Source organism: Thalassophryne amazonica, chromosome 1 (assembly GCF_902500255.1).
Source record: "Thalassophryne amazonica chromosome 1, fThaAma1.1, whole genome shotgun sequence".
In the NCBI taxonomy this organism is placed as follows: domain Eukaryota; kingdom Metazoa; phylum Chordata; class Actinopteri; order Batrachoidiformes; family Batrachoididae; genus Thalassophryne; species Thalassophryne amazonica.
In genome coordinates this window covers 158,971,474-158,998,998 of record NC_047103.1, presented here as the reverse complement: position 1 = coordinate 158,998,998, position 27,525 = coordinate 158,971,474, and the positions used below count along the sequence as shown (strand labels likewise).

Here is a 27,525-nt window from a genome sequence, read left to right as displayed (position 1 = left end):
CACACCCTTTTATCCTTTCCTCATCTTAAATTCAAAAATGCTTATTGACAGTGCCAGGCCCGCCATGCTCTGACCTACCCCCTTCCTGAGCATCTGTAAAGACCCACCTGCTTGACTAACGCAGCATAGCGAGGCACCCAGGTCTGTTTTATTTATGGAGGTCTTCTTTTTAATTTCACCCCGAGTGTGACAGAGTGTCCCAGGGCTTTGCCTGAGCCTCCGACTCATCACACCTGACTGGTATTGAACGCTCCGCTCAGTTTGTCTTTGGCTATGAATGCTAATCGGTGACCTTGTTTTCACAGCTGATACCTCTGGAGCTGAAGCAGATTAAAGCAAAGAGAAATGCAAAGAATTGAAGGGGAGGAGGGCAAAGGAGGACAGACGTGCAAGAGGAGAAAATAAATAAGTGCCAAATAATAAAAAAAAACAAGAGAGAGAAAATATAAATGAGAAACTTCACTCAGACAGCAGTTGGAAAACTCCAATTAAATGAGTAGAATCCAGCTTCTGGAAGAAGTTGATAGAATAGACGGAGAGGATGCGCATCCGCCTACTCAATAAACATGCAAATGAGCTGCTTAACGGTGTGAATATTAATGTGTAATTAATGTACATGTCACCCAGTCAAACTATTGTGATGACTACACAAGCAGAGTGGAAGCCTCTCCTCTTTAGACATAAAGTTTGAACAAAACAAGAGGTACTGAAGCACTTAAGCCAGCTTTTGCTTCAAAAAGAGGCACCAGCAGAAATTCCTGCAGGATCATTTACCACCAGGAGATTTTTAGGTCTAAAGGTTTCTGGGAGAAATGCCCCAAGCGGGCATTAGCCTCTTAGGGAAAACCCTCAAGAACATTGCTCAAGGACTGAACATGTGAGTTTGAAGTCTGTAAAATAGTTAAGTCTATTTTATTTTCTGAATCAGTACCTTTCACTTCTTCCATTTTTTTGTCAGATAAAAAGCAGCCTGTGGAGCTCCGGCTGGGATTTTACCCCACTTTACCCCTGTCACCCCAGAAAACGGTGTCATTTTATAAACCCTTCATGATCTGCTCCCTCTCTGTGCAATGACATTTTAACTCTGACCCCTTACACCCTTTGATGTTGCCCTTTCCTCTCACACTCCATTTGCCTTCTTTCTCGCCTCTTCTCCCCTGTTCTCTGCCAGGCTGAGTTGAGCCTGGCTTTGCAGTAATGAGGCTTTTCCAGCTGCCTTCTTGCAGTCTTTTTCCGTCCTTTCACATCTCTCTCTCTCTCTGTGCTGCGCCCTCTGAACCTCGCCCTTTTCCCTTCTCTTTCAGTCCCTGGCGTGTGTGTAATGCGGCTCTTGAGGCAGTGACATCCAGTGCAGTGACTTGGCAGGAGCCAAGAGACAGAGAGAGAGAGAGAGAGAGAGAGAGAGGAGAGGGGAAATCGAGCTTTATGCTTGCGTGATGGCTGCCAAGAGGCCCACATCTGTCTCACATCAACGGGTGCGCGAGCAGCCAACAAAGCGCACAGCACATTTTGGTGGATGGCTGTCCAAAAAAACAAGTAGCCTAAACAAGAGGAAGAGCCCACATGAACAGAGCCTGGTTCCTTTCTTTGTTTTTAAAAAAGGCAGAGCAGTGGGTGGTGTCTCATCATGGGGATCATAAACTGAAAGAGAGCCACAGCAATCCTCCAGCAGCCTGCGCGCTCTCTCATAAAACACATTCACGTGCGTTTGGATAAAATTATAGTTTACGCCTTTGTGCGTAAAAACGCGCAACACGCTGGAGTGAAGCCACCAATTTAAAATAAATAAATTCGGTGACTTTTAGTGTGACAGAAGTCATGTGTCATCGCGCCGGTGGCGTCACCTCTCCGAGGGCAAAGCACTGCGCCGCGGGTCTCTACACGTTGCTGAAGCAAGGCTGTGACCCACGGGGGTGCGCCTTCACGACAAACACCCTGATTATTTGTTGATCTTGGGCGCGCGGATGAAGGTGCCGCTGCGCCGTCGCCCGAAGAGCCGCCGGCGCGGCAGAAGGTACGACGTCAGGCTGCCCGGCATCACCGAGGAGCGCGACGACATAATTAAGAGGGGAGACTCGTGGTGGCTGATGAAGATGATGATAATGGCAATGATTACAGCCCGGTTCAAGTCGAACCCTGCCAAGACTAGTGCTTTTTACGCACGGTCCGTCGGACACCGTGCCACTGTGAAGCACGCAGGTCTGCGCACAAAAGTCATTTTATTCATGAGGTGAAAAAATATTTAAATCAGGAACGGATTTATTACCATGTATGAATACTTAAAAGATAAGCAACGTGAAACTTTAGGAAGGCAATGAGCATTTTGGGCTCATTTGTCGTCACCGTTTCATGATCGGAGCGCATCAACTTTAATTTAAAATGCGCCTTTTATTACACGTTACACTAATTTAAATTGTAAAAAAGCACCAGTTTTCCTGTTTCCTCTCTCTCTCTCTCTCTCTCTCAATCTCACACACATACACACAGTGATCTGAAACGCACAGAGCTGTTGTGGATCACATGTTTATTAGGCTGCGATGCATGCTGCAAGATTTATAACTTTTTTTAACGTGCAGGGTCAAAAATCAGCACTCACCCTCTTCTGCACTGACTGTAAATGCCAGGTGGCATGCTGCCAGTAAAAATCCAACCAACGATGACACAAAATCCATCTTGGATGATGCAGAAAGTCGTCGACCGCTTTAACTTTGTTCCCACCTCGTATTCTGTCCACTGTGAAGTTCCTCCAAAATAAAAATCCAAACCCCCCTTTGGGGTTAAGAATGAAGCGCTTCAGTAATAATCCCCGGTTGGATATTAAACCATTGGTTTAAAAATGTTTTCCCAAGTCGGCTACATGTCATTCAATATGTGTAGATGCGCAGCCTTTTGCGTTTATTGTGTCTTTATGAGCAGAAAAAATCATCCAAAAAAAAAAAAAAGAGACAGAGAGAGAGAGAGAAGAGAACAAACTCCTGAATGAATCGTGCGCGTGTTCCGCAGAGCCCGGTCTGCGCCTCCGGGGTGCGTCCCCGGTTTCCCCTCCGTGCGTCCCCGCGTGTTTGGCGCACACGAGGTTCGAAGTCCTCAGCAAAGCGCTTAAAAGTGTCGCTCCGAGCGCCGTATGGGGTGGGGGGAGTGTTGCGCTGGTTCGTGCTACCTCTGCGGCTCTCTCCTCTGTGTGACACCCGCCGTGTGTCCCGTGTACGCGTCTGACAGCGTGTGCAGGAGCGATCGCGCTTTTGAGCCGAGCAGCTATCGCGTTACAGCGGCGGCGCCTCGGCTCCGCCCCCTCCCGGCGGTCGCTGATTAGAGAGAGAGAGAGAGAGTGAGTGGAGAGAGGCGAGAACACGTGCACGCGCCTCAATACTACACTCCCCCCAACACCAAACAGGAGATGCCACAGATACGAAGCGTTCCACAGATAAGGCTCAGATAAGATGGGAAACCAGACAACCCAACATCTCAGGGCTGTATTCAAAGGAGCAGGGAGGAGCACAAATCCCAGAAAGGGTGACAAAGACAGGAGTGTGTGTCTGGGGAGGGGGTGCATGCACAGCTGAAGACACACCGCCTGGTTTGACGCCACAAAACGCATCAAACAAACCAGCCGATATTGAATCCCTCAGTCGAATAGAAGGAGAGCCCACCTCAGCCTGGCCCAATGTCGGCCCTACAATCAACAGGCCTAAATACAGACTGCGAGTCCGTGTAATGACACAGTAGTGAGCCTAAAATAATCTGCTGAGAAAGGCCTCTCCAGCATCCAGCCCATGTGCCCTGCTTGTATTACCATGTAATGTAATGGACGGGCTGGAGCCCCGGCTGTATAATGAGGTACAGTATGTAGCCTCGCTGGCATCTTTATTTGGAACAGAGAGGCACACTCCGAAAAGTGAGGACACACTTCTGGAAGGAAAGGGGTAGAATTGGTGATGGGGGAACTGGGCTTTGTTGGATCAAACAACAACAGGAATCAAGTGGAAAAGCAAAACACTTGCATTCATAGGCAAAAAGAGCAGAAGCTGCTTCAGACAAAATGGATCACATTCTGCCTCCAGTGTTGTTCCGGGAAACATTTCCTGATTGATCAGGTAGCCTTTACTTTATTTTTTACATGGCTAAATCTGGAATAATGAAAAATGTATCACAACAATGTTAAAATTACCAAACGTCCAAGGCAACAGTAAAAATATGCTAATATACTGAGTAAGGGTTACAGTATAGATTGTTGATAGTCAAGTCTCAGAACATGTGTTGGTGACTTGCATCACCGCATCCCACCACACCACTGAACCAAAATGGGTCTTTGATGGCAACTACCCAGAGAAACAACAGGTCCATCCCAGCCTCTTGTATAGATCAGTCTATCAACAATAGCCAGGTGAAATATGGGCATCCCCTTGGCCTTCTACAGCCACTGGGGTTTTCAACACTGAGGCTCCCATATGCTGGGTCACACATAGAGAAATGCACCACATGGCGAAAATGTCATAGCGGATACTACCTCATCACACATGATTCTCCTCATCTGAGTCTCCTTAAGTAACCATTTGTTTGGTACAAAGTCACTCCAGTGATACTCAAGGATCCTCCGAAAGGTCCTAGTGCCAAAGACATCTAGTCATTGCCTTAGGTCACTGTTCCCGGTTCAAACCTCATTCCTGCCACATTTCTCCCTGTAATGTGGAGTTGTGTCAGGAAGGGCATCCGGTATAAAACTTGCGCCAAATCAACACATAGATCCACCTTGGATCTGCTGTGGTGACCCCAAGTGAAAACAAGGGAGCAGCCAAAAGGACTTACTTTGGTGTATAAAGCTTGTTGACGAATCCTTTTGAAATGTGATGGTTGACTTTCCAGAGAGGGTTGCGTCATCATGACATAAAAGCTAGAAATCATGCAGTTACATCCTAAAGATAGAGGACAATGATCTTGGTGGAATGTAACACTATAAGACTGCACAAGCACTCTATCTCAACGGGTTCAATATTTAAAGGTTTGGAATTTGAAACAACAGAGGCAGCAAGAAAGACGGACAACGTCACTGTGTCTCAACTGCGCCACCATGTCAAGCCCTAGCACCATGTTCACCTTGATACTGTGGTTGTGGCAAAAATTAGAATATGTCACAACTATTCCAGGTCAGATTAAACCCTTTTACCAAGTTCCCTTAAAATCCTGTTATTCCTTTTTAAGTAAACCTGCTTGCAGACCAACAACCACATGAAAACCTCATTAGCAAAGGGAATGAAGCACGAGCAGACTTGCCAGTTGAAGCCAGCGATGGACATATAATAAATATCGAAAATGTTGGCAGACACGATGAGCATTATCTCCGAGACAGTCACTAGATGTAAACAATGTAAACAGCCAATTTCAATGCCCTTGACAGACAGTTGTATGACAACACGGTCTGTATGTCAGTTCAGTCTGTTGTCATCCCCTGCTGTTCTGTACCCCCAAGGTTGACTAGATGCCATCAACTTGCCGCTTTCTTGCAGTGTGTCACTTTTTTTTTGTTTTGTTTGTTTTTTGCCCACCTACTGGATGGGACAGTGACATCTGACAACCGTGATGCCCTCAAGCATCACGGTTGTCAGATGTCACTGTGTTTGGCTAATCTAAATCCCTGGGTGGGGGTCCATGCGAAAGCAGTTTGTCATGTGCTATCCTTGTAATTTTTTGTCTTGTGTCTTTTGTGGTGGGGAATGATTGATTCAAACCTTTTTGAGGTGTAGTGTGTGAGTTCCATTTATCCCCCGTTGTGATGCTTTCACTGAGATAAAGACGAACAAAAACACAGCCAGTTTAAAGCAACACTGGGTCACTTTCTGTTCTGTTCCCCGTCCTAGACCCCAGGGGTCATTTGATACTCCCGTCTCCCATTTGTCAACATCTCTGCCCCCACCGTCGGATTTCAACCCCCAAAATATTGGGTCAACGCATGGCTAACAGAGGGGAAAAGTCCAGCCAAGAGAACCTGAGGCTGAGTATGTTGTTGGTGGAATGTATGTTTAATATAGCATCCCAGAAATATTCATTGTAAAATTAGAGGATTCTTTTTTTAGGTAACGGGTTACATTTTTTTTTAGTAACATAGTAAATATTCAGAGCTCCTATGTCGGTAAAACCATGGGAGATACTCGCAGAGCCACATTTTCCAGTTGTCTTCAACTCTTAGGCTGCTATCTTCCACCTGGTACAAAGTGGTGCACAGCCCAGCACAGGTGTCATTAGTGGTTTCCACCCAAAGCAGCTGACATATTTCAGCCTACCACCTGCATCCTCTCAATCAAGATAGCGCATGAGCTCATATGGGCGTGTTGGTCTAAAGGATCGGACACATTTGGGAGACTCTGCTGGACTATCGTGGAGACTCTGGTCATCTGTGAGTTTGCAGCCGTCCAGTCCCAGTCACCCCCAAAAACTTTCATTCAAACACACTGGTAAGATGACAGCAGGCTATCATTTAGCATGTATGTTCTGAGCATGCATCAACCTCCATTCCAGTAGGTGGCACTAGTCTGTGTACATCATTCAGAAAAAGAAACCAGAAGCAATATAAACAGTAAACACAGCTGCGTTTGCTGACCATTTCTACCACATCCCTGCTCATCACTGATGGCTTTGGCACATCTGTTAATGACCATGTCAAAGTCTTTATACATGTTACATGGTGCACGTCTGCTTGACATTCTTTGCTTGGTTTCTTCAGTTACTTTCCTCTTCTTGTGCACTGATTCGCTAAAAGCAGAACAGCCAATCAGAATGCATTTTCACATCCACGGGTGCCAACACATTGAATCTGCAAAAAAAAAAAAAAAATTGTCTGGCCACTCCACCATACAGGCTTGATTGGTGGATTGCTGCAGAGATGGTTGTCCTTCTGGAAGGTTCTCCTCTCTCCACAGAGGAATGCTGGAGCACTGACAGAGCGATCATTGAGTTCTTGGTTACCTCCCTGACTAAGGGCCTGCTCCCTGATACCTCAGTTTACACGGGTGGCCAGTTCTAGTCAGAGTCCTGGTGGATCTGATCGTCTTCCATTTATGGATGATGGAGGCCACTGCGCTCACTGGGACCGTCAAAGCAGCAGAAATGTTTTCGTTTCCTTCCCCAGATTCCCCGTCTCAGAAGTCTACAGACAATTCCTTTGACTTCATGCTTGATTTGTGCTCTGACATGCACTGTCAACTGTGGGATCTTATATGTAGAGAAATGTGTGCCTTTCCAAATCATGTCCAATCAACTGAATTTATCCCAGGTGGACTCCAGTTAAGCTGTAGAAACATCTCAAGGATGTGAATACTTATATGTACATACATGTGGTTTCTTAGTTTTTTATTTTTAATACATTTGTAAAAATCTCCCCCCCCCCCCCCCAAAAAAATCTTTTCTTACATTGTCATTATGGGGTATTGTGTGTAGAAATTTGAGTAAACAAATACATTTCATCCATTTTGGTATAAGGCCATAACATAACAAAATGTGGAAAAAGTGAAGCACTGTGAATACTTTCTGGATGCATGGTACTATCACATTCATGCAACAGCTGCAAAGTGTGAACCCGTGTTTTTAAATGTACTTTTCTATCGGTAATGACTCTGCTCCAAAATACAGCTGACAAATGGCTGCCGTACAGTCAAACTCTCTGCCTCACATACCTGTGCCTGTGCCGTGCTCACTCATGGGTGGCAGAGGAGAACATAACAGGGTCTTTCTCACATTGCTATGTGTGTGTGAGAGAGACTGAGCGAGCGAGCAATGCTGCCATGCTGCCTCTCTTATCGCAACCTGCCCTGAAGACTGACAGCATGACTGATAACTCTGGCTCTCCCTTTCTTTCTCCACCCCGACTCTGATGTGCACACACAAACACATACTTCTCTACCTCTTTTATCCTCTCATCACCTCTTCTTCTCCCCTTCTCAGCTGCAGTCGGCTGTAGGTTCACAGAGGAAACTAGGTGACGGTAGCTGTTTTGAGAAGCTGAGTGTTCTCCATCGAGGACCTCAGCTTTTTCTTCTGCTTAGCACAGACAGACATGTCTTTATATCTCACAGTGAGAGAGATAAGCTTGAGATAGCCTGTCAGCATCTTGAATGGGTGTGAGGGGCTAAGGGCACCGCAAAGACATCAGGAGCAGAGGGTCAAAAAGGACGTTTTTGCCGTTCTCTTTGGTATTCATTGAAGTGACACTGAAAATAAGCTCTCCAAATAAGGAAAAGTGTCGCTCGTTCTGTTTGTGAGTTTCATCAACAATCACTCAAGGTGTAATTGAGGTTTGGAGAGTTGGATACAAAGGTCACAGGTTTGCATCTTTGTCTTTATACAGATGATACAATGTTTCTTGCAGCTTCTTCAGAACATATGCGTTAATATGCGCTAGGTAGACCTTTTAATCTGCACGATATAATTTATAAAGGCACCAGCACCACACACATGGTACAAGTGGTGTGGAAAAACTGCCTTTAATCAGGAAGAAACCCTGGGCAGACTCAGATTCTGTGGTGGGGCCATCTGCTGGAACAGGTTAGAATGTTGGGCCAGTGTTAGGGTGTTAGGTAACGGATTGGAATTCTACAAATTTGGCATTATGGTAATCTGCCAGAAGATGGTGGACAGCCTTGTCAAGTTGCTACCATAGTAGAGGAAAGTATAAGTATCTTGAAGTCTTGGTCATGAGTGAGCAATAAGTGAAGCATGAGATCAACAGGGGATTTGGGCAGCAGCAGAATTTCCATATGGTAATGAACTTTGGGTAGTGAGGCACAGACAGGGGTCAGGGATGGTGGCTCGAGTCACCAAATCACTGTTCCTAAGTGCTCATTTATGCTCAGACACAGACGGAGTCTTGTGACTGTAAGCTGCGTACATACCTGTCGTATTTGTTGAAACATAATTCTGACTTCCTAGACTGCTGCCATGTATAATATTGTCAGAATCTTTCAATAGTGCCCTCTAGTAGATGTTTTTCTTAACACCCATGCAACGTGGATCCAGTTGAGGTGTTTCAGGCATCTCATTAGGATGTCCTTGGACAGCACCCTTTTAAGGTTCATTTAGGCACATCCAATAGGAGAAGACTTCTATATAGACACAAAACACGATGGAGGGATGAATCTAGCTTGGGAATAGTTTGGGATTCCCCAAGAGGAACTGATAGATGTAGCTGGAGACAGTGTTGTTTAGGCTGCCTCGCATAGCCACCTGCCACTGCAACTCAGCTATAAATAACTAGATGGTGTCTTGGCAGAGCACATATCTCCGCCTTTTATCCTGATTTCTGATCGCTGAAAAGTGATGCTGACTGCTGAACTTTATTATGATCAATGAATGACCTTTGTGGGTCTCATACTAAACTTTGATTGTGAGCATTGACCTTTGATCCTGATTACTAAACTCTGATCCTCATAACTGATTTTTGATTCCAGTCGTTGGAGTGCAACCATGAATTTTAACTCTAATTGCTCAGTTTTGATCATGTCTTGCTTCTGGGCAACTGTGGACAGGCTTTTGTCACTCTGGGAACTAAATGGATACTTCATGAACATATACAAGTATAAGGTTCAGCTGGTTTGGAATGCCTCCTGGATTACTGTCAACCAGAATAAAGGTGTTTTTTGACAGTGCAGGAACTCAGACCATATGTCAATAGGTTCGCAGTTTATAAAGGCAACCAAGACGGAACTGTCTTGGTGATTGATGGTGCACCTTGCTGACATACTGGAGGTTCTGCTGTTTTCAGGGTGGGCTCTGAGAACACTCCTGCCCTGCTGATTGGCTTGTTTGTCTGGGCTTCTGATCTTTACCTTTTTGTATTAATCTGACATTGCAAATAATTACTCATACATGGTTGCTTGATTGTAATTTTTTGCTATTACATGTTCTGTCATATGTGTTGTGCTTTGCGTATTATCTCGTTAGAATGGTCATAGCAGATATTCACCACTCTCAGTCTGGTCTGCTTGAGGTTTCTTCTTAACATCAAAAAATGCTGAGGGAATATCCCCCTACCAGTGTCAGCAGTGTGCTTGCTAATGGGCTGGGTAAGGTCTAGACAGAGGTCTCAAACCGGTTCCAGAAAGGGCCGAGAGGGTGCAGGTTTTCTGTGCAACCACCCACTCCAGCAGGTGATTTCACTGATTAACATCACTTTGAGCAGGTGAAATCAGTTAATCAGTGAAATCACCTGCTGGAGTGGGTGGTTGTACAGAAAGCCTGCACCCTCTCGGCTCTTTCTGGAACCGGTTTGAGACCCCTGGTCTAGGCCATGAGTGGGTGACTGTGTCATGAAGGACCAAAATGGTGCAGGGTTTCTTTGCAACCAATCACCTCAGTGGGTGGTTTTACTGAGCTCCTTCCCTCAATTTAAAATCCTGCCGAAAACCTGCACTGCCTTTGCCCTTCATGCCCACCTCTGGTTTAGACCTTATTTGGAATGGCCCTTTGAAATAAGTGCTGTGCATTGAATTGAATGTTCCTGAATTATGATCTGTATTTCCGTTCTTTGATCATAACCATTGAACCTGATCTTTGATCCTGTTTGCTGACCTTTGATTGTGATGGCTGACCTGTGATGATGACTGCTGTCTTTTGGACCACTCATCAATCCAGATCTGCACTACAATGCAATTGGTTCTTCTTTGGCCCATGTCCCACCTCTCAAACAAGTTTCATTAAAATCAAATTGTTAATTTTTGCATTATTCTGTCAACAATCAAATAAACAAACAAACAGATGTGAGTGAAAACTAAACCTCTTTAGCAGACATAAAAATGGATGAAAAGGATGTCAGATATTTTGAAAAACATTCTGGAGCCCAACTTCAAAATCTTGTGTTAATTTTTTAATCTTGTTCTTTGGTTCTGCCACAGAAGACCCAATTTCCCATCAGCATCATTATAGTTTTATCTGATCTTTATCTTGGAAGCACATCTGTGCTCGTGCATGCACTGCCCGGCGTTATTTCCAAATATTTGCACACTGATTCCTCCAGTGAGACGGATTTCCCAAATTCACCAGGAGGCATAAACCTCACATTTCTCCCATCTCCTGCTGCCACCACCAAATTCCTGACGGGCCACCCATGATACAAGCATGCCCTAGCTCGGGTAGTAATTACACACACACACACACACACACACACACACACACACACACACACACACACACACACACACACACACACACACACACACACACACACACACACACACACACACACACACACACACACACACACACACACACACACACTAATCTGCCTTCTGCTGTGCTGACTGCTTGGATTGTATAGAAACATCTGGTGTCTGTCTGCTGTCTTACCACTCCTCCTCCTCCTCCTCCTCCTCCTCTTCTTCCTGTGGCTGCATATAAGCTTCTGTACGTGCTACCATCAGAATCCAAAACAGCCCAGTCGGGAACAATTTCAGCTGCACACCAGACAGAGAAACTGCCACCAGTGTGAACTGTAGGGAGATAAAGAAGAAGAAATTCCATTAGATACGTGATTGCATAATCCTCATTTTTGTTGCAAGCATTAAAACTCCAAATATCAGACTATCACCCATCCAGGATGGAGGTACAGGATGATTCTTCTGCAGTACCCATCTGAGCCTAAAGGGGGCAGGCAACAGCATCAAGCAGAGGCTGAGAGAAATCAGGGCTGCAAGCAATATTTAAGAGCACAGTGGAAAACATAAGAAGACCTAAAGCTGATTATGCATACATTAAAAATCATTAAGATATTAAGATTAAAATGCAGACATCCTGCAGTTATGACAGCTATCAGATACATTTCATCTGCTTAACTGTGGCAATATTGAAGTATCTTATGGTGCACATTAAAATAAGAGTGAATCTATGAATCATTCAGTTAAGTGAGTCACAGTGGATGATCAGCATTTGCCAAATGCCCCATTTTGATGAATGAGAATTTTTTTAACCTGCTGGTTTTGATTCAGAAGTGAAGCTGTGTCGGTCTCACGTGCATGTCTGTCTCCACCGCAGCTGTCAAAAATTGTTGTTTGCCCACTTTAATTGCAAGATGCCTGTTTGATTTTGTGTCGTATTTACAACGCAGCGTCATTACGGTGCAGAGGAGAGGCTTAAAATGTATCCGTGCTTCTTTTGCTTTTCTGCCAGGATGTACTTTACTTCTGCTGTCTCTTTCATCTCTTTCCACCGGACTGCTGAGCATCTTTATAGTCACATCAAAGTGACCTTCACCCCCACCACCCCACCCCAAACCCCCTCCACTCTTCTCTTCAGTCTGGAGGCCAAAACGAAAATTTTTCCCAAAACAATACCTGATGCACAGCGTTTCAAGTAACGGTGGAGAAACAGTAATTGTGGATGTGCTGCTCAGCCTGACTGCGCGTGTGACAGGTTATGCCCGTGTCACCCAATCACACGGGTGGTGGTAGGATTGCAGTGTTCGCCATCGTGGAGGGAATAAATGCTGCAGGAGGAGGTATTAATTTAAAAGAAAACAACAAGGGGACCATTCTTCACACCATGTTTACTCTGCGGGGCCTGGAATCGCTCCGGAGCTGAAAGAAAGATCAGCACTTGACAAACTGTGGAGGAAAAACAAGTGGACAAATGCTAATGAGAGGTTTTGTTGGGGGTGGGGGTGCAAAAAAAAAAGAAAGTGTTGCATGGCGAGCAGCTCAGCTTTTGTTTAACACTAGAATGTGATTGTCTGAGCACTTGTCCACACTGGGTTTTGGGAGGGCAGAACAGCTGCACACTACAAGGCAACAATCATTTGGTATGACATTAAAAAAAGGTGTTTTTTGATTTTCGGCAAAATTGACCTGGTCTTGAAATCTAATATTACAAAGTACCTTTAACTGTGTGGTAAAATTCCAGCTAATTTCTTCGCTGGGAAAAGTATTTCTTTTGAAAAGAATTCCACGGCAAAGTGATTTCACTCCACTGACATGAAGGAAGAAGTGCGTGCACGTGCAAGGATCAAAATTCATGCCGCATCTGATGGAAAGTAGTAATTTGGAATTACCGATTTACAGTAAGCGAGTTGTGCATTTCGGCTGTGCAGTGCATTGTGGGATAGGATGAAACATTGGCTACCAACCAAACTTGTGTAAACATGGTAAAGACGGCAGAATGCAGTGTAAATGTGAGCGATCAGTGCAGTCTAGATCACTTCAAAAAAGTGGAAAGTCAATGAATTTAAACTTTTTTGGAAGCGCCGAGGTCTCCGTGTTTACGGGAAACGCAAAGAGGAACTTATTGCGTTTGCATACAGAGCAGAATTGATGGTACAGAGTTTGTTCATGCATACTACTAGTAATGCCTAATTTGCTTATTAGGAAAAATAATAAATCTAATAAAGCCCTGACAAAACATTTGTCTCTCCTCACTCATTTTGGCAGACTACACCAAAACACTGCATGTGTAACTAACGTTAGTATTGACAGCTGACCCAGCAGACGTGTGTGAGTGTTGCCTCACCTGTCCAGCACATATCTGGAAAAAATGTTTGCGTGAAATATGTCAAGCATTTATCCTGATTTCTATCTATTCATCTATGTTTATTTAATAACTGTCCATCACTTCCTTTTGCCTTCAGTTTTACATTGTTTTTATTGGCACTTTCAGTTGCAGCTGACACTGTACTGTTTCTTACACACTAGCATAAGTAGCGTAGCAGTGCCCTCGAACCCTCGCTGCAGTTCCAGCGTGCCATTCAAGGGTTAGAGATACCCTGCATGTTAACTATGACATTACTACCAGTGTGTCATGGTGTCTTGCCGATGCATTTTAACCCATGTGGGTCAAAATTCTAAGTTCTTTCCAGACCATTTGATATATTAGCTATATAAAACTGGGAATCATTTATTTGAATACTAAGCAACAAAATTACAATGGTGACAAGGAAAACCCTTATTACTAAAATATTAAAAAATTCAAAAGGGACAACACCTTTAAAACTCACATTTTTCTCCTGATATGATGAAATTCAGTTGTGTTATATTTTGTATTCCTTTCACACAAAGTGCAACTACAGAAAAAGAAAATGTGCTACAATTTATAGTACAAAAGGGAATATGACAAACTCTTCAGTTGTGTTTTAGAATAACAATAATAATTTCAAAACCAGGAATTTGACTGTCATAACTGATTCAAAACCTTTGAGGTGATGTCTAGCGATTAAGGCATTGGGCTTGAGACCAGAAGATCATCGGTTCAAATCCCAGCCTGACTGGAAAATCACTAAGGGCCCTTGGGCAAGGCCTTTAATCCCATATTGCTCCCGGTGTGTAGTGAGCGCCTTGTATGGCAGCACCCTGACATCGGGGTGAATGTGAGGCATAATTTGTAAAGTGTTTTGAGCGTCTGATGCACATGGAAAAGCGCAATATAAATGCAGTCCATTTACTTATGTGCATTTTCTACTTCATGTTTTGTGAAGACAAAGTTGAAATGTTCAAGGAGACATATGGAAAACACATGACTGTGCTCTATAACATTCTGCATTCATTCCTGTTTTAAAATCATGGTGAAGTCATGCAGTTGCAAATAGAACAAAGGAAATAAAGAAATTTGAGGTAACAGAAAGAAAGAGAGGAAGTTAATGCACAGTTTAAGCGCAAAAGGATGCCATGTGACTGCTGGTACGTCTGAACCGGGCTACAGAGGAGATATGAGGTCAATGAAGGTACATTTGCAAATTCACAAGTGGTAATTTTAAAATTTAGAACGGGAAGGGCACTTGATAGAGTGCATACCTCTGCAAAATCTTCACAGTTCTCCTTAAGACCCCAATAAAATTCCAATCCTTACTCCATCTCTTTCCGAAAATATATATTTGTTCACCAAACCCAGATCATTTACTGGAACACCTGTGGCTACACAGTCATGGATTCCTGAACACTGGTCTTTGATCCCTATCATGACTTTGATCATAATTGCTCACCTTTGTTGCTTATTATTGAGCTGTGATCCTGATTCTTACTGTTACATCTGATCACCCATCTTTGATCATGATTACTAATATCTGATCATGCGCATGATCTTTGATCCTGTCCGATGTGTGATCCTCACCACTGCACTTTCACTGTGTTACTGACATTTGAGCATGACCATTGGCATTTTATCCATTAGCGTCTGATTACTCAACTGACCCTTGGTTCTGATCGGAAAACTGATTCTCATTACTGACCTCTGATCCTGATCGTTCAGCTTTGATCAGGTTTCTGGTTGTTGATCTTGCGTGCTTTGATCCTGTGAATCATAAATGAAAAAACACTCCACTTCATATTATAAGCATATAATCATGAAAATGACATTATTTAAAACATTTGTAGGGATGTATAGTCAACACTTCCCATTTTTTCATATTTCTTCTGGGTATGTTTGTAGCAGAGCCAAATGGGGTAGAAAGAGGAGGTGAATGGTGCAAATGATGATGGAAACTATGAAGAGGTACAGAAAATGGAAGACAGATCAGGAGAGGAAGGCACTTTGGACAAGATGGCTCATAATACAAAATGAAACAAAGTGAAGATCTCTGGGAAAGGCGACTCGTTTAATGTACTTTAGCCGCAGCCTTTCACATTACCATAGTAATCTTATCAATATTATTTGTAAGTGCATATGTTGGAGGCGGTTAAGCACTTGGGCCCCTATAGTAAAAACTAATTAACTTACAGCATGCTGACCACAAAAGCAACATCTGTGGCGGTCGTGTAAGTGAATCCCCCTCCACTCCCAACGCAAACACACATTTAGATGACATTTTCTTCATTGTGTATCCATTTGCCACTGATTGACCTTGATCTGCACCAGTACCTGCCATATGGACAACATCGTGGTTTCCTTGGGACGTGATGTTCCAGGACTTTTTCAGTGAAACCAGCTCTGCTGCAGACAGCTTTGACACGTGGAGGGGAAACGAAGAAATGGGCCGACAGGTGACAAGTCCAAGGATCAGTCATTATTTAGCCATGGATATAGAATATCAAATGGAGGCCGGGCGACGCCTCCATATCAGCCTGCTATTATTGAAAATGTCTAATATATTCTGAAGAGGCAGAAAGACGGCACGAGAGATGGATGAGATATGGAGCCCGATGGAGACTGACACTCAATCTTTCTGAATAGTAATCCAATAAGGTCTCCCGAGTTTCCTTATGGCTAATCAATTGTGCTGCAGCGCAGAAACAAATCACCGTACCGCCGAGTCAATAACCGTCAGTCATGCAAATACCTCGCCTCAACTGTCAGTGTTTATCAAGCTCGGCTGAGGCGCATTCAGAGCCCATTCCGACACGTTCAGGAAGGTGACACTGGCATGTTTGGTATGCGTTCCCGCTCGTAGCCCCCCCAGGTGGCCCCGGCTGTCTCTAATTTAGAAAGCGATAAGAGAGAGATAGTGAGATGCCCCGACCTCAGGTGAAGCTGAGATCCACCAAAGTTAAGATAGATGACGATTTATGGCTCAGCAGGCAAACACAACAAACAAGTTTGTCAGCGGAGCCGTTTCTCCACATGCCCATGTCGCGCTAAGTTTGCAGATTTGTTTCCTTTTTACGTTTGAGGACAGTTGCTGCTGGGACAGAGGTTAAATCAAATGGTGTTACTTCATTACAGGCCACAGCTAGAGGCAGAGTGACCGGGCTCCTGATGGTTAAACACAGGACCGCCTGACCCTGACCCCTGTTGTTGTCATGATTACTGTACCGCCACCTGCCCACGTGGTTTACCAAGTAACTGCTCAAAGCCACACATCCAGTGAGCAGAATTTTTGGGCGCGCTGGTTTGGTGATAGTAAAGCTGCTGAGCTTTAAAAGCCGTGTATGTGGGAGTATATTTGGAGTTCTACAGATCTGACAGCCCTGGTTGTAGACTTGACACTACACACAAAGTGATTTATGTTACATTTACGATGGTTTTATGACAGAATGACACTGTGGTTATGCCACTCAGCGAGCGCGAATGAGCAAAATGCTGGAGGACATTCCCTCTTGACTGGATTGGTTAGTCCAAATGACAAGATCCCTTTGACTGCCCACATTGCAGCATCTTAAATATGAGCAAAATGCAGGAGCATTCATTCCTATGCCCCCCTCAAGTCTCCTCCCTGCATATTTAATGTATCAATCATCAGTTCGGTGATAGAATTTCTATAGCATCCCATCCAGATGGAGTCATACACACTCTCATCCGCTACATCCTGTGGAATCCAGAGATATACACCAGCACCAACAGGCCTTGGGGCCCATAGAGGACTTTAAAAAATATGTGAGATTTTTCCTCCCCAGGTTTATGTTTCTAATTCATCACACACATCGGGGTTAATACTAATACTAATGAGTCTCCCACTTCATATCTCTTAAAACGGCAACAAACCATATAGAAGGAGGACATGATGCTGCAGACTGAATGAGGAACGGTTCTGTGCATTCTGTGGTTACATGGTTTTAATTACAGGCAGGCGGAACTGTCAGGGGTTTACCGCCATGATGATGAATGAAACATGGGACTGCTGTCACTGCCAAACAGGTCTTGACTCATGCTTTGATTCTGACCTAGATACGAAGACTTTTGGTGCTGTGTATTTTAAATTTCTGTCTGAAGTGTTTGATACACAGCCTAGTCGTGGCTGTCTGGAAATATTAGTGTTTATTAGTGTGCATTGGCTTTATTGCTATAATTCAGCTACAATTAAGTGGGTGCAGTGCAACAACACAACCAGCAAAGTAACGAAATGTTTGATGTAGTTTTAGAGAAGGGACGGCACTACTGGGTGTCAGACAAGAAACAGAATTTGAATTTTAATATAATTCTAAATTCATTCATATAGACTAACAGTATCACTAATTTAAGATAAGATGATGTATAAATTAGCAGCCTTGCAGAGAGGAAGGCATGACAGAGGGTTGTGAGGGCAGCAGAGAAAATGATTGGGGCCAGGCTGCCAACCATTGGTGAACTGGCAGAACAGCACTGCTTGTCCAGGACAAGACACTTCATACATTCCTTTAACAAGCTGTTTTCCCTCCTGCCCAAACACAGCCTGAGGTGCAAAACATACAGATTCAGGGACGGCTTTTACCCAACCACCATAAGACAGTTAAATACAAAACAACAGAAAGAACTGTGCAACGTTGAATGTAGGATATAGAATACACTGTAGCATCTGGTAGCAACTTTATCCTTGTACCATCTTCATATGTGCAATATCCTGTGTCCTTTATTTATTTATCGTATTCTGTGTATATACAGATACAGAGACAGTTATCAATATTTTTTTTAAACCTAATTTTATCACTGTCACACACATTGGACTTTTATTCTGTATTTTTATTCATTCATGCAGTGCATCAATATTTCATTCTTTGACAGCATCTGTGATGTTTTTTACTGAGTGACAATAAAAACGAGTCTAAGTCTTTTATTAGTGCCACAAAGCTAACTTTGCATGCTCTACACAGGTAATTCCTCCTGAGGAATTGAGATTTGGGTAGCCAGAGGTGTGCAGGTACAGACTGCTATAGATCAAGCTGTCCTGTGCAGAGCAGAAATTGGCACCACCTGCTGGACAGCAGACATTGGTTTTTTATGCTATTATGTCCTATATAGGCCCTGAAGGCCATTGGGCCTGGTGCTTATCCCCCTGCACAAGATGCCAGCCCAACATAGATCATGTCCCCAGCCAAGACGAGTACCCATTTACAGCTGGATGGACTGGCACTATGCAGAAAAAGGATCTTGTCCAATGGCACAGGCAGGTAATGTGAAAGTGCACGAGCCACGTGGCCACCACCCCTGCACTCTGTATATAATTATGTAACAGTACAAAATCAACACGAACATCTCACACTGCAGAGCCACTTATTTCTTCTTGGGCACGGGTGGTCTTGAATCCCTGCTGTGGTGAGACTTCTTAAAACTATTTGCATGTTAAACACTCCCAAACCCCTCACCCATTTCTGTGAGACAAAGACATGGCATCAAAAGCACTGGTTATTTAATCCTATTCACTGGTTTAAACAGGTCCCTTAATGCCACTTTGTGTAACTCAGAGCAGCACATCAATATCGGAAGTTCCTCTTTTCTATCCAGGTTCCTGAGTAACCACCAGCTGCTGTAGACTTGACCGTGTTGGTCTTTTCTGAGTATTTATTACAAATATCTAAGATGGCTTGTACAAACAGACCAACACCCTGACGCACAAATTTCATCCCCACACTGGCACACAATCTGGTGTGTAACAGGGAATGACGTCACCCTGAGGTAAACGCGTTTCATTTTCCACACAGTCCAGTAACTTGGAAAATAAGCCAGATTCCTCCAAGATTTTGGAGTACAGAGTGCTACAAAAAATATTTGGTTCACCAAAGAGACCTTATAGACCTGTTGCTCAATACTTTGGTGATGCACCTTTGGCAGCAATTACAGCCTCACGTTTTCTTGAATATGATGCCAGAAGCTTGGTGCACCTATCTGTGGGCAGTTTTGTCCATTCCTCTTTGCAGCACCTTTCAAACTCCATCAGGTTGGATGGGAAGCGTCGGTGTACAGCCATTTTCAAATCTGTCCAGAGATGTTCAATCAGATTCAGGTCTGGGCTCTGGCTGGGCCACTCAAGAACATTCACAGAGTTGTCTTGAAACCACTCCTTTGATATCTTGTCTATGTGCTTAGGGTCATTGACCTGTTGAAAGATGAACAGTCGCCCCAGTCTGGGATAAAGTGTGCTCTGGAGCAGGTTTTCATCCAGGATGTCTCTGTACATTCATCTCACAGCATGATGCTGCCACCACCATGCTTCACTGTAGGGATGGTGCCTGGTTCCCTCTAAACATAATGCCAGGCATTCACACCAAAGAGTTCTACCTTTGTCTCATCAGACCAGAGAATTTTATTTCTCATGGTCTGAGAGTCCTTCGGGTATCTTTTGACAAACTCCAGGTGGGCTGCCATGTGCTTTTTACTAAGGAGTGGCTTCCATCTGGCCACTCTACGATACAGCCTGATTGATGTATTGCTGTAGAGATGTACAGAGGAATGCTGGAGCTCTGACAGAGTCATCATCGGGTTCTTGGTTACCTCCCTGACTAAGGCTCTTCTCCCCTGATCGCTCAGTTTAGACAGGCGGCCAGCTCTACGAAGAGTGCTGATGAATCTGAACGTCTTCCGTTTACGGATGATGGAGGCCACTGTGCTCATTGGGACCTTCAAAGCAGCAGAAATGTTTCTGTTCCCTTCCCCAGATTTGTGCCTCCAGACAATCCCGTCTCAGAAGTCTACAGACAATTCCTTTGACTTCATGCATGGTTTGTGCTCTGACATGCACTGACAACGGTGGGACCTTATATGTAGACAGGTGTGTGCTTTTCCAAATCATGTCTAGTAAACTGAATTGACCTCAGGTGGACTCCAGTTAAGCTGTAGAAACATCTCGAGGATCAGTGAAAACAGGATGCACCTGAGCTCAACTTATGTGCATGTGATTTCTTAGTTGTTTTACTTTTAAAAAATTTTTTTTAATCAATTTGCAAAAAAAAAACAAACAAAAAAAAAACTTTTATCACATTGTCATTATAGGGTATTGTGTGTAGAAGTTTGAAAAATAAATTTAATCCATTTTGGAATAAGGCTGTAGCATAAAAAAATGTGGAAAAAGTGAAGCACTGTGAATACTTTCCAGATGCACTGTACACACACACACACACACACATACACACACACACACACACACAATTTATGGTTCTTCCCCAGTAGTCAGTGGATTAAAACACTTCAAATGGGTGTCCAATTTGAATATTGGTGATTTTAAACCACTTGTTTTGCATCTGACGGCTGTGTTGCTTTAACACATGACTGAAAAGCTTCTAAGTAATTCCAGTGATATGTGTCAGCGCTCACTTGAGATTCTTGAGATGAATTCCGCATCAAAGTTGTGACTCTTGAGAGACTTGTTGGTTTCGCAGTGTGTGTTTGTGAGGTTTGAAAGCCCAGAGAAGAGCCTGCTGCTGTTCAGTAGAACATTCTAAAGAAAGAAAGAAAGAAGGAAAGAAGGAAAAGTCGATTTTGTTTGCAAACAGAGAATGTGACAACCAATTAACTCAAAGTTTACTTTTTGCTGAGTTATGAAAAAAATGTGATTTTTAATTCTAAAAATATAACAAAATGTTCCTTTCCCTTTCTGTTTGGTTCTCCTCCCATGACCTCTTTCTCTTTTGAAGAGCGAACAACAGCAGCACCATTAAGTGTGTAAGAGGCCCTTTGATGTAAATTGACCCTAAATGGGTTTTTCAACAGCCTGACAGGAGAGGAGGAGGAGCAGGACCAGGTGAGGAGGAGGAGGTGGATCAGGAACGTACCATCTCCTCAACATCATGTTGTAGCTCATTAAGATTCAGGTTGAGAAGCTCGATTGTGTGTTGCCGTGTCCCTGTGGCAATGACACCTTTACATTAGAAGGGTGTCCACCCACACCGGACCAGGATTATGTTCCTTTACACACATCTTCACATGGTGCAGGGGTGGTGGCCAAGTGGTTAATGCGCTTGGTTTCAGTTTGGAAGGTTCTGGGTTCAAATCCCACCCCTGCCACATTTCTCCATGTAATGTGGAGTTGCGTCAGGAAGGGCATCCGGCGTAAAACCTGTGCCAAATCAACATGCAGATCCACCTTGGATTTGCTGTGGCGACCCCGAGTGCAAACAAGGGAGCAGCCGAAGGGACTTACTTACACACATCTTCACATGGTGCACTACCACTGTGTGACATTTCTCTGAAATCTGCCATCCGGTTGAGGAGGAGCTGCAGTTACAACACTGTAGAGCACCCAGATCACTGGGTTAAGGAGTTGAGTAACCAATATGTAGACCTTGGTTTGATTCCCGGTCTGTGTTGTTGGATAAGAATCTGATCTGCAATGTTTAATGTGGCATTCACATGTTGGCTATAAGCACCAGATGGCAAACCAGATGTTCCATTCTTTTCCATGAGGCCAATGGACAGATGCCATCAGGAGTTAATAACTTTCTACTTTTACCACTTTTCGCGGTGACAAGGACAAACCAAATGTTTTATCATTAACAAGGAAAAAAGACGGGCAGTGTGTGAGGGATTATTTAAACACAGTCACTCCAACCTGAGTAATTTGTGTGATATTACAGAGAAGAAGAAGAAGAAGAAGGAACAAAAGGGCCCTTGTTGTCATTATACATACAAGAATACACACCATCCTAGTTACAGTTAGACCAAATCCAACCACTAGGAGCAGTGTGCAGCCACAGTACGGTGCAGCAGACCAAACGGTCCGCCCCTAAAAATCTGTCCGCCTTTTGTATCTGCGCATGCGTCATCTCAGACCACAGCGGCATGTCAATCCAAACACCTTCTCATCAACACCTACCTTAAAACTTTAAATAACATATCAAACAAAAAAGCAATAAAGACAATAAACCCAGTAAAGAACTACAGTTTACAATAAATCCCCTCGTACTCCTCGGGTCAGTCTTTGTCCATGCTGATGTCTGTGTTTCTTGTTACGTTAACTGTTTAATGATGGCCTTTTGTTAGCCATGTTGTATGTTAGTCATATCGCTTGTCTGTCTGTGCCTCTTGTTATGCTTTTTCTCTCGTCTATATAAAAAGGAAAAAAAAACAACAACTGCAGATTAGGAATACATTATCAACCTTTCAATATTGTTTGGCAAATTCAGTATTCATAAATGCAGAAAAAAAAGAGACGGAGTCTCTTCACCCAAAGCAATCAAAAGGATTAATGGGATTATTAACCATCAGATGATAAAGGTAAAACCTCTTAAATTATTTTAAAGTCAATTTTAAGCAGAAATGAGGCTGTTTTAAGAAGAAACAAGGCAAAATTCTGTGACGTTTTGAAATGTCCGACGCACAGTGAACGCATCAGCTAACAGCTCGTTTAGCCGCGTTGCTCTGATCGCTTCTGCCGCCTTTTATGATGAAATAATGCTGAATTTACGTGGAAATAATTGTTGTACAAAAGCTTCAGATATCTGTAGCTGAGATAGATGATGACTGGAGTGCAGTTTGAAGCAGAAATGAGGTTTTAATCCGTGAACCGTGTCATCGGGGGGACTGATTTTTAGGGGGACCGTTCGGTCGGTGACACCAGCACCCAGGGACGAACTCCAGCTGTAGAAGCACTGCTTTGGATAGGGGAAGAGAAAGAAGCATATCCTAAATAAGCATGTTTTTGATAGTGGGAGGAAACCAGAGTGCCCGGAGGAAACCCACACAGACATGGCAAGAACATGCGAACTCCACACAGAAAGGATCAGACAGGAAGTGATCCCAGGACCTTCTTGCTGTGAGGCAACAGTGGGGCCATGAGCCACCGTGAAAACCTACAGGTGACGTCATATGTGCAATATATATTAATATTCAGTCTATGGACTTTACAATTTTACAACACAAATATTATGTATTGGAGTTGTGCTTCACACAGAATGAAGACTAATAACTATTGGATTCAGGACATTGGCAGACCTTGATGGAAAATAATCTTTTCTTCACCGGTGCAACTCCGTGTTGGAGGCCGTACGCTACAGCAGAGAGCCGGTGTTTTGCTCAAGGGCACTGATGCACAGTGGATGCTTGCCAGAAGTTGGGCTTGAGCTGAAGGACGGCTCACTGTGACACCCTGCAGCTCTGCTCCAACGAGAAGACTGACCCAAGGTTTTTCCCAAAAAAATGAACCAGAAATTTTCCAAAATTTATGGTGATGATTTGTACTGCTGGGTGGGAAGGAGAGTTTGTTTGCCTGGAATAAAGAAGAATTAACAGTGATTGATAAGAAACAAAGAAAAAGCAGGAACAAAAGAGTGAAGAAGGGGTGAAAATAGGAGAAACATCTTTTCATATCTCTGCTGTAATGGGGGAAATGGAGGATTTGCTGATTGGAGTTGCCATGGTGATGTTGGCACCTAGTTTGTGTGTCTGTTTCCGTGCATGATAGAATTGGTGTGTGCAGGTTTGTGCGCTTGTATCTGTAAATGTTTGAGTACATTTAGCAGTGGGGGTCTGAATGGGGAATTATCAGTGTTGTCAAAGATAAATGAGGAGCAGATCGACTCGTAAACAGAGAACAGTCTTAACGTATGATGGGGAATAAAAGACTCAAAATCAGGGAAGAAAGGCACTAGAGCTTCTAATAAACACTGACTAACATTGAAACATGACTAGTTATGACCATGGAGATAGAAAATAAAAAGACTTGCTTGGACATCGTTGTTCACTGAACCAGCAAGTCACAATTAGCTTGGCCGCCATCTTGTTTAAGAAGTTGAACAATTACACATGCGCTGTGTCTCAGTTTAGAGCCCACATCCTTCACAGGCTGTGTTCTACAATGATCTAGCCTTCTGAGATTGTGGAGGCCGAACCAACCATTCTGAAACGAGACTGTCTATAGCCCACAGAGCATTTTACAATTGTGTTGTTAGCTTGTCCTGGCCCTCTGTTGCCTAGCAACCTTGATGGCTGCACACAATAAGATAGTGGGTGTAACCTGTATTTTAGTAGCAACTTTTAAGTACTTATACCTTACTTATGAATATTAGTTTTTGTAATTGGACACACAGAGCCTGAAATTGTGCTTTTGTTGTTTAAATTTATCAACTCTTTTCGCTGAGGTTGGGGGCAGGGGGAATCATGCAGTGACTCTTGGGATTGTTTGGGCCACATGGTATGCACCTGTTGTGTCCGTCGTATTTGGGGGAGAGAAGGTCGCATTAGTTGGCTACATTCCACACAAAACACCCTTCTAGCGCTAATATGACACACGCAGCCAGTGAATGCAGTATTCGAATTGAGACACAGCTAGTGTCTTTACACGTCATTGCGCCAACTACTGAACTCGGCTGGTTACTTACCAGAGAGATGCAAAAAAGACTAGAGTGCCATCTTGTTGAAGGAATCGAATGAAGTTACCCTTTGTGAACAAAGTTTCCAACCACATCAGTATCAAGTGTTTCAAAATCATAACAATGCCACAGCCACTGCCCCGGTGATAACAGCGGCTTCAAACTTCCATCATAGGAGGAAGTATTACATTGCACAATGCACACGAACACAGTTATCTAAATTACTTACATGATGCACAATTATTTAAACAGAAGGCTACTGTAATCCATTGACAATAACAGATTTTTACCCCAAAATGCAAACACACTGAAAATTGTAGCAGTTACACACACACACACAAAAAAAAAAAAAAAAAAAAAAAAATCACAGTAACAAGCTTGATGTATGCTCTTGTGTATTTTCTTTTCTACTACTAGCCAGGCTTAGCAGTAAATGATAAGACCCTCTTAAGGGAAAGCACAGCACATTTGCCCAACATGGCTTTTCCACTTGTTCAGTATACAGTCACATTTTTTCCTCAAACGTTTTGGTCTCTCAACTCTTTGAAAGTTCAACATCTAATGCATTAGATGTTAACCATCTGAATGTTGAAAGAATGTTCTCTACAGGTGCTTAATCAGGTTGTGGAAACCAGAAGCTTATTAGATGGCTTTGATGGTGAGCAAAGGTGGACTCAGTTTGACTTCATGGACGATGCTGTGATCTTTGCAGAATCAACAGACACACTGACTGCAGCATTCTATAAATGACTGAGGAATTGATGTGTCTGGGTTTGTGAGTGTTCTGGATCAACACTAAGATTCAGGCATTGGACAGCGTAGGGGAATGAAAAAGGTAATGGCATACTAATAACAGTAACGGAGTGCAACTCTCGCAGGCATTTTAGCATGACCATTGAAGATTTTAAGCATGTTGAAAGTTTTTCTGGGATCACAATGAACATCAGTGTTGCCCGACTGATCTCCACTTAGCCTCTGTGCTGATCGACAATCAAGTTTTCACTTTCCATCAGCCAACGCCAAGCTAATTATCACAGTGTGAATGCACCACACATGATCAGTGCTTTGTGAGCAACATGCATAGGGGAAGCCGGGGCACAGTGGATCAGAAATGTTATTTTGTGTCAGCATAAACACATTATGCATAGGTTTAGGTGATTCTATTGTGGATTTAATACAACAGCTTATTGTTTATAAGGCTGTGTTATTTATGTCTCCCCAAATGTAATGTTTACAGGTGTTTAAAATCAATTTTAATTTTAAAATTCACTGTGCCCTGGACACTAATTCACGGGGCACAGTGAATCAACTTAGAATATAATGAAAAAACACGATTATAAAGATTTATTCAAAATTATTAAATATATGCTGATGCATATACAAACTATAATCCAGCAAAGCAGCTATATAATGTGTGAGTGTCTTATATAGTGATATAAGTCCTTTAGAAACTATTATAAATACAAATGTCATCATTTTTGTTCAAATGTGAAAACAGTTGTTTATATACACAAATTATAGAAATAATTCATGGAAAAATACATGTATCAGCTTCAACAAGTAATATTTGTCATCCACGTGATACTGGGGCTTAGTAAATCACTTTCTAGACTGATTCACTGTGCCCCGATTCATTGTGTCCCGGGTGCATGTGACACATGAGTAATGTTATCAAATAGCTATTAGTTTGGAGAACACATAACACATGCTCATCAGTTGGACGTGGTAGTCTTCTAACTAATCATTTTTTGGGTCACCTTTCCTCTGTTGTAAGAAATATGTTGGGAAGGTGTAGTGACACGGACCCACAACAGGGGGCGTTAATGAACGGACAATGGATGAGCCAAAAAGTAACAATTTAATGTTGTGAATTGCACAACGGAATACAGACAACAATAAAGGAGTACAGTCAATCGTATACAAGGTGACGTGTGGGCAGGCTCAAGGATAGAAGACGTCTGTCCAGAGAAGAGCCGGATCCCACACAGCTTCCACCGTCAGCAGATCTGAAGAACACCGGAGCCGCCAAGTCCCGAGTCCCAGGTGGCCACCGTCTCCAGCTGTCAGACCAGGTACTGCTGGCAGAAACAGAAACAGTTAATAGCGGGTGTGTGAAGACACACCCAGTAATCATCCCTTGATCAGTTCCTCCGGGAGGGAGAACCTCCACCTCCAGAAACAGTTTCACCTGTGCAGCTCCTGTTAGTCTCTTCCCTGGATGGAGTGAGAGGCTAAGAACGTCGCACTCCCACTATCCGCCAATCCAGCTTCAGACTAAGTCCCCAGGAATACGGCTGCACACAGAACAATGTTTAGTTACAATAATAAACACAGCAGAGAAGGTTACCTCGAATGGTAGCTGATTTCTCAGCGAGGAGGTGGAGTTGCAGTCCGGCCTTTATAGTGATGGTGATGAGTGACAGCTGGTGCTGATAAGTGACAGCTGTCACTCCCAGCGGCTCCGACGCCCTCTCGGGCTTGGAGCCCGCACTCCAAGCAGGGCGCCATCTGGTGGTGGTGGGCCAGCAGTACCTCCTCTTCAGCGGCCCACACAACAGGACCCCCCCCTCAATGGGTGCTTCCTGGCGCCCGACCAGGCTTGTCCGGGTGCCGGGTGTAGAAGTCGGCC

General features: G+C 43.6%; 1 protein-coding gene across 2 annotated transcripts in view; it reads right to left on the bottom strand.

Annotated features, from left to right (window-relative positions):
* The window catches only part of nrp2a (neuropilin 2a), a 174,351-nt gene extending 171,148 nt beyond the window's left edge, over positions 1 to 3,203 (bottom strand). The window contains exon 1 of one of the 2 annotated variants that reach the window (XM_034177397.1): positions 2,597 to 3,203. In XM_034177397.1, the coding sequence (XP_034033288.1) occupies positions 2,597 to 2,672 (76 nt within the window). In that variant the 5' untranslated portion in view covers positions 2,673 to 3,203. The remainder of the gene's footprint in view (positions 1 to 2,596) is intronic. The other variant, XM_034177390.1, reaches the window with a different exon arrangement.
* Positions 3,204 to 27,525: the final 24,322 nt, after the last annotated feature.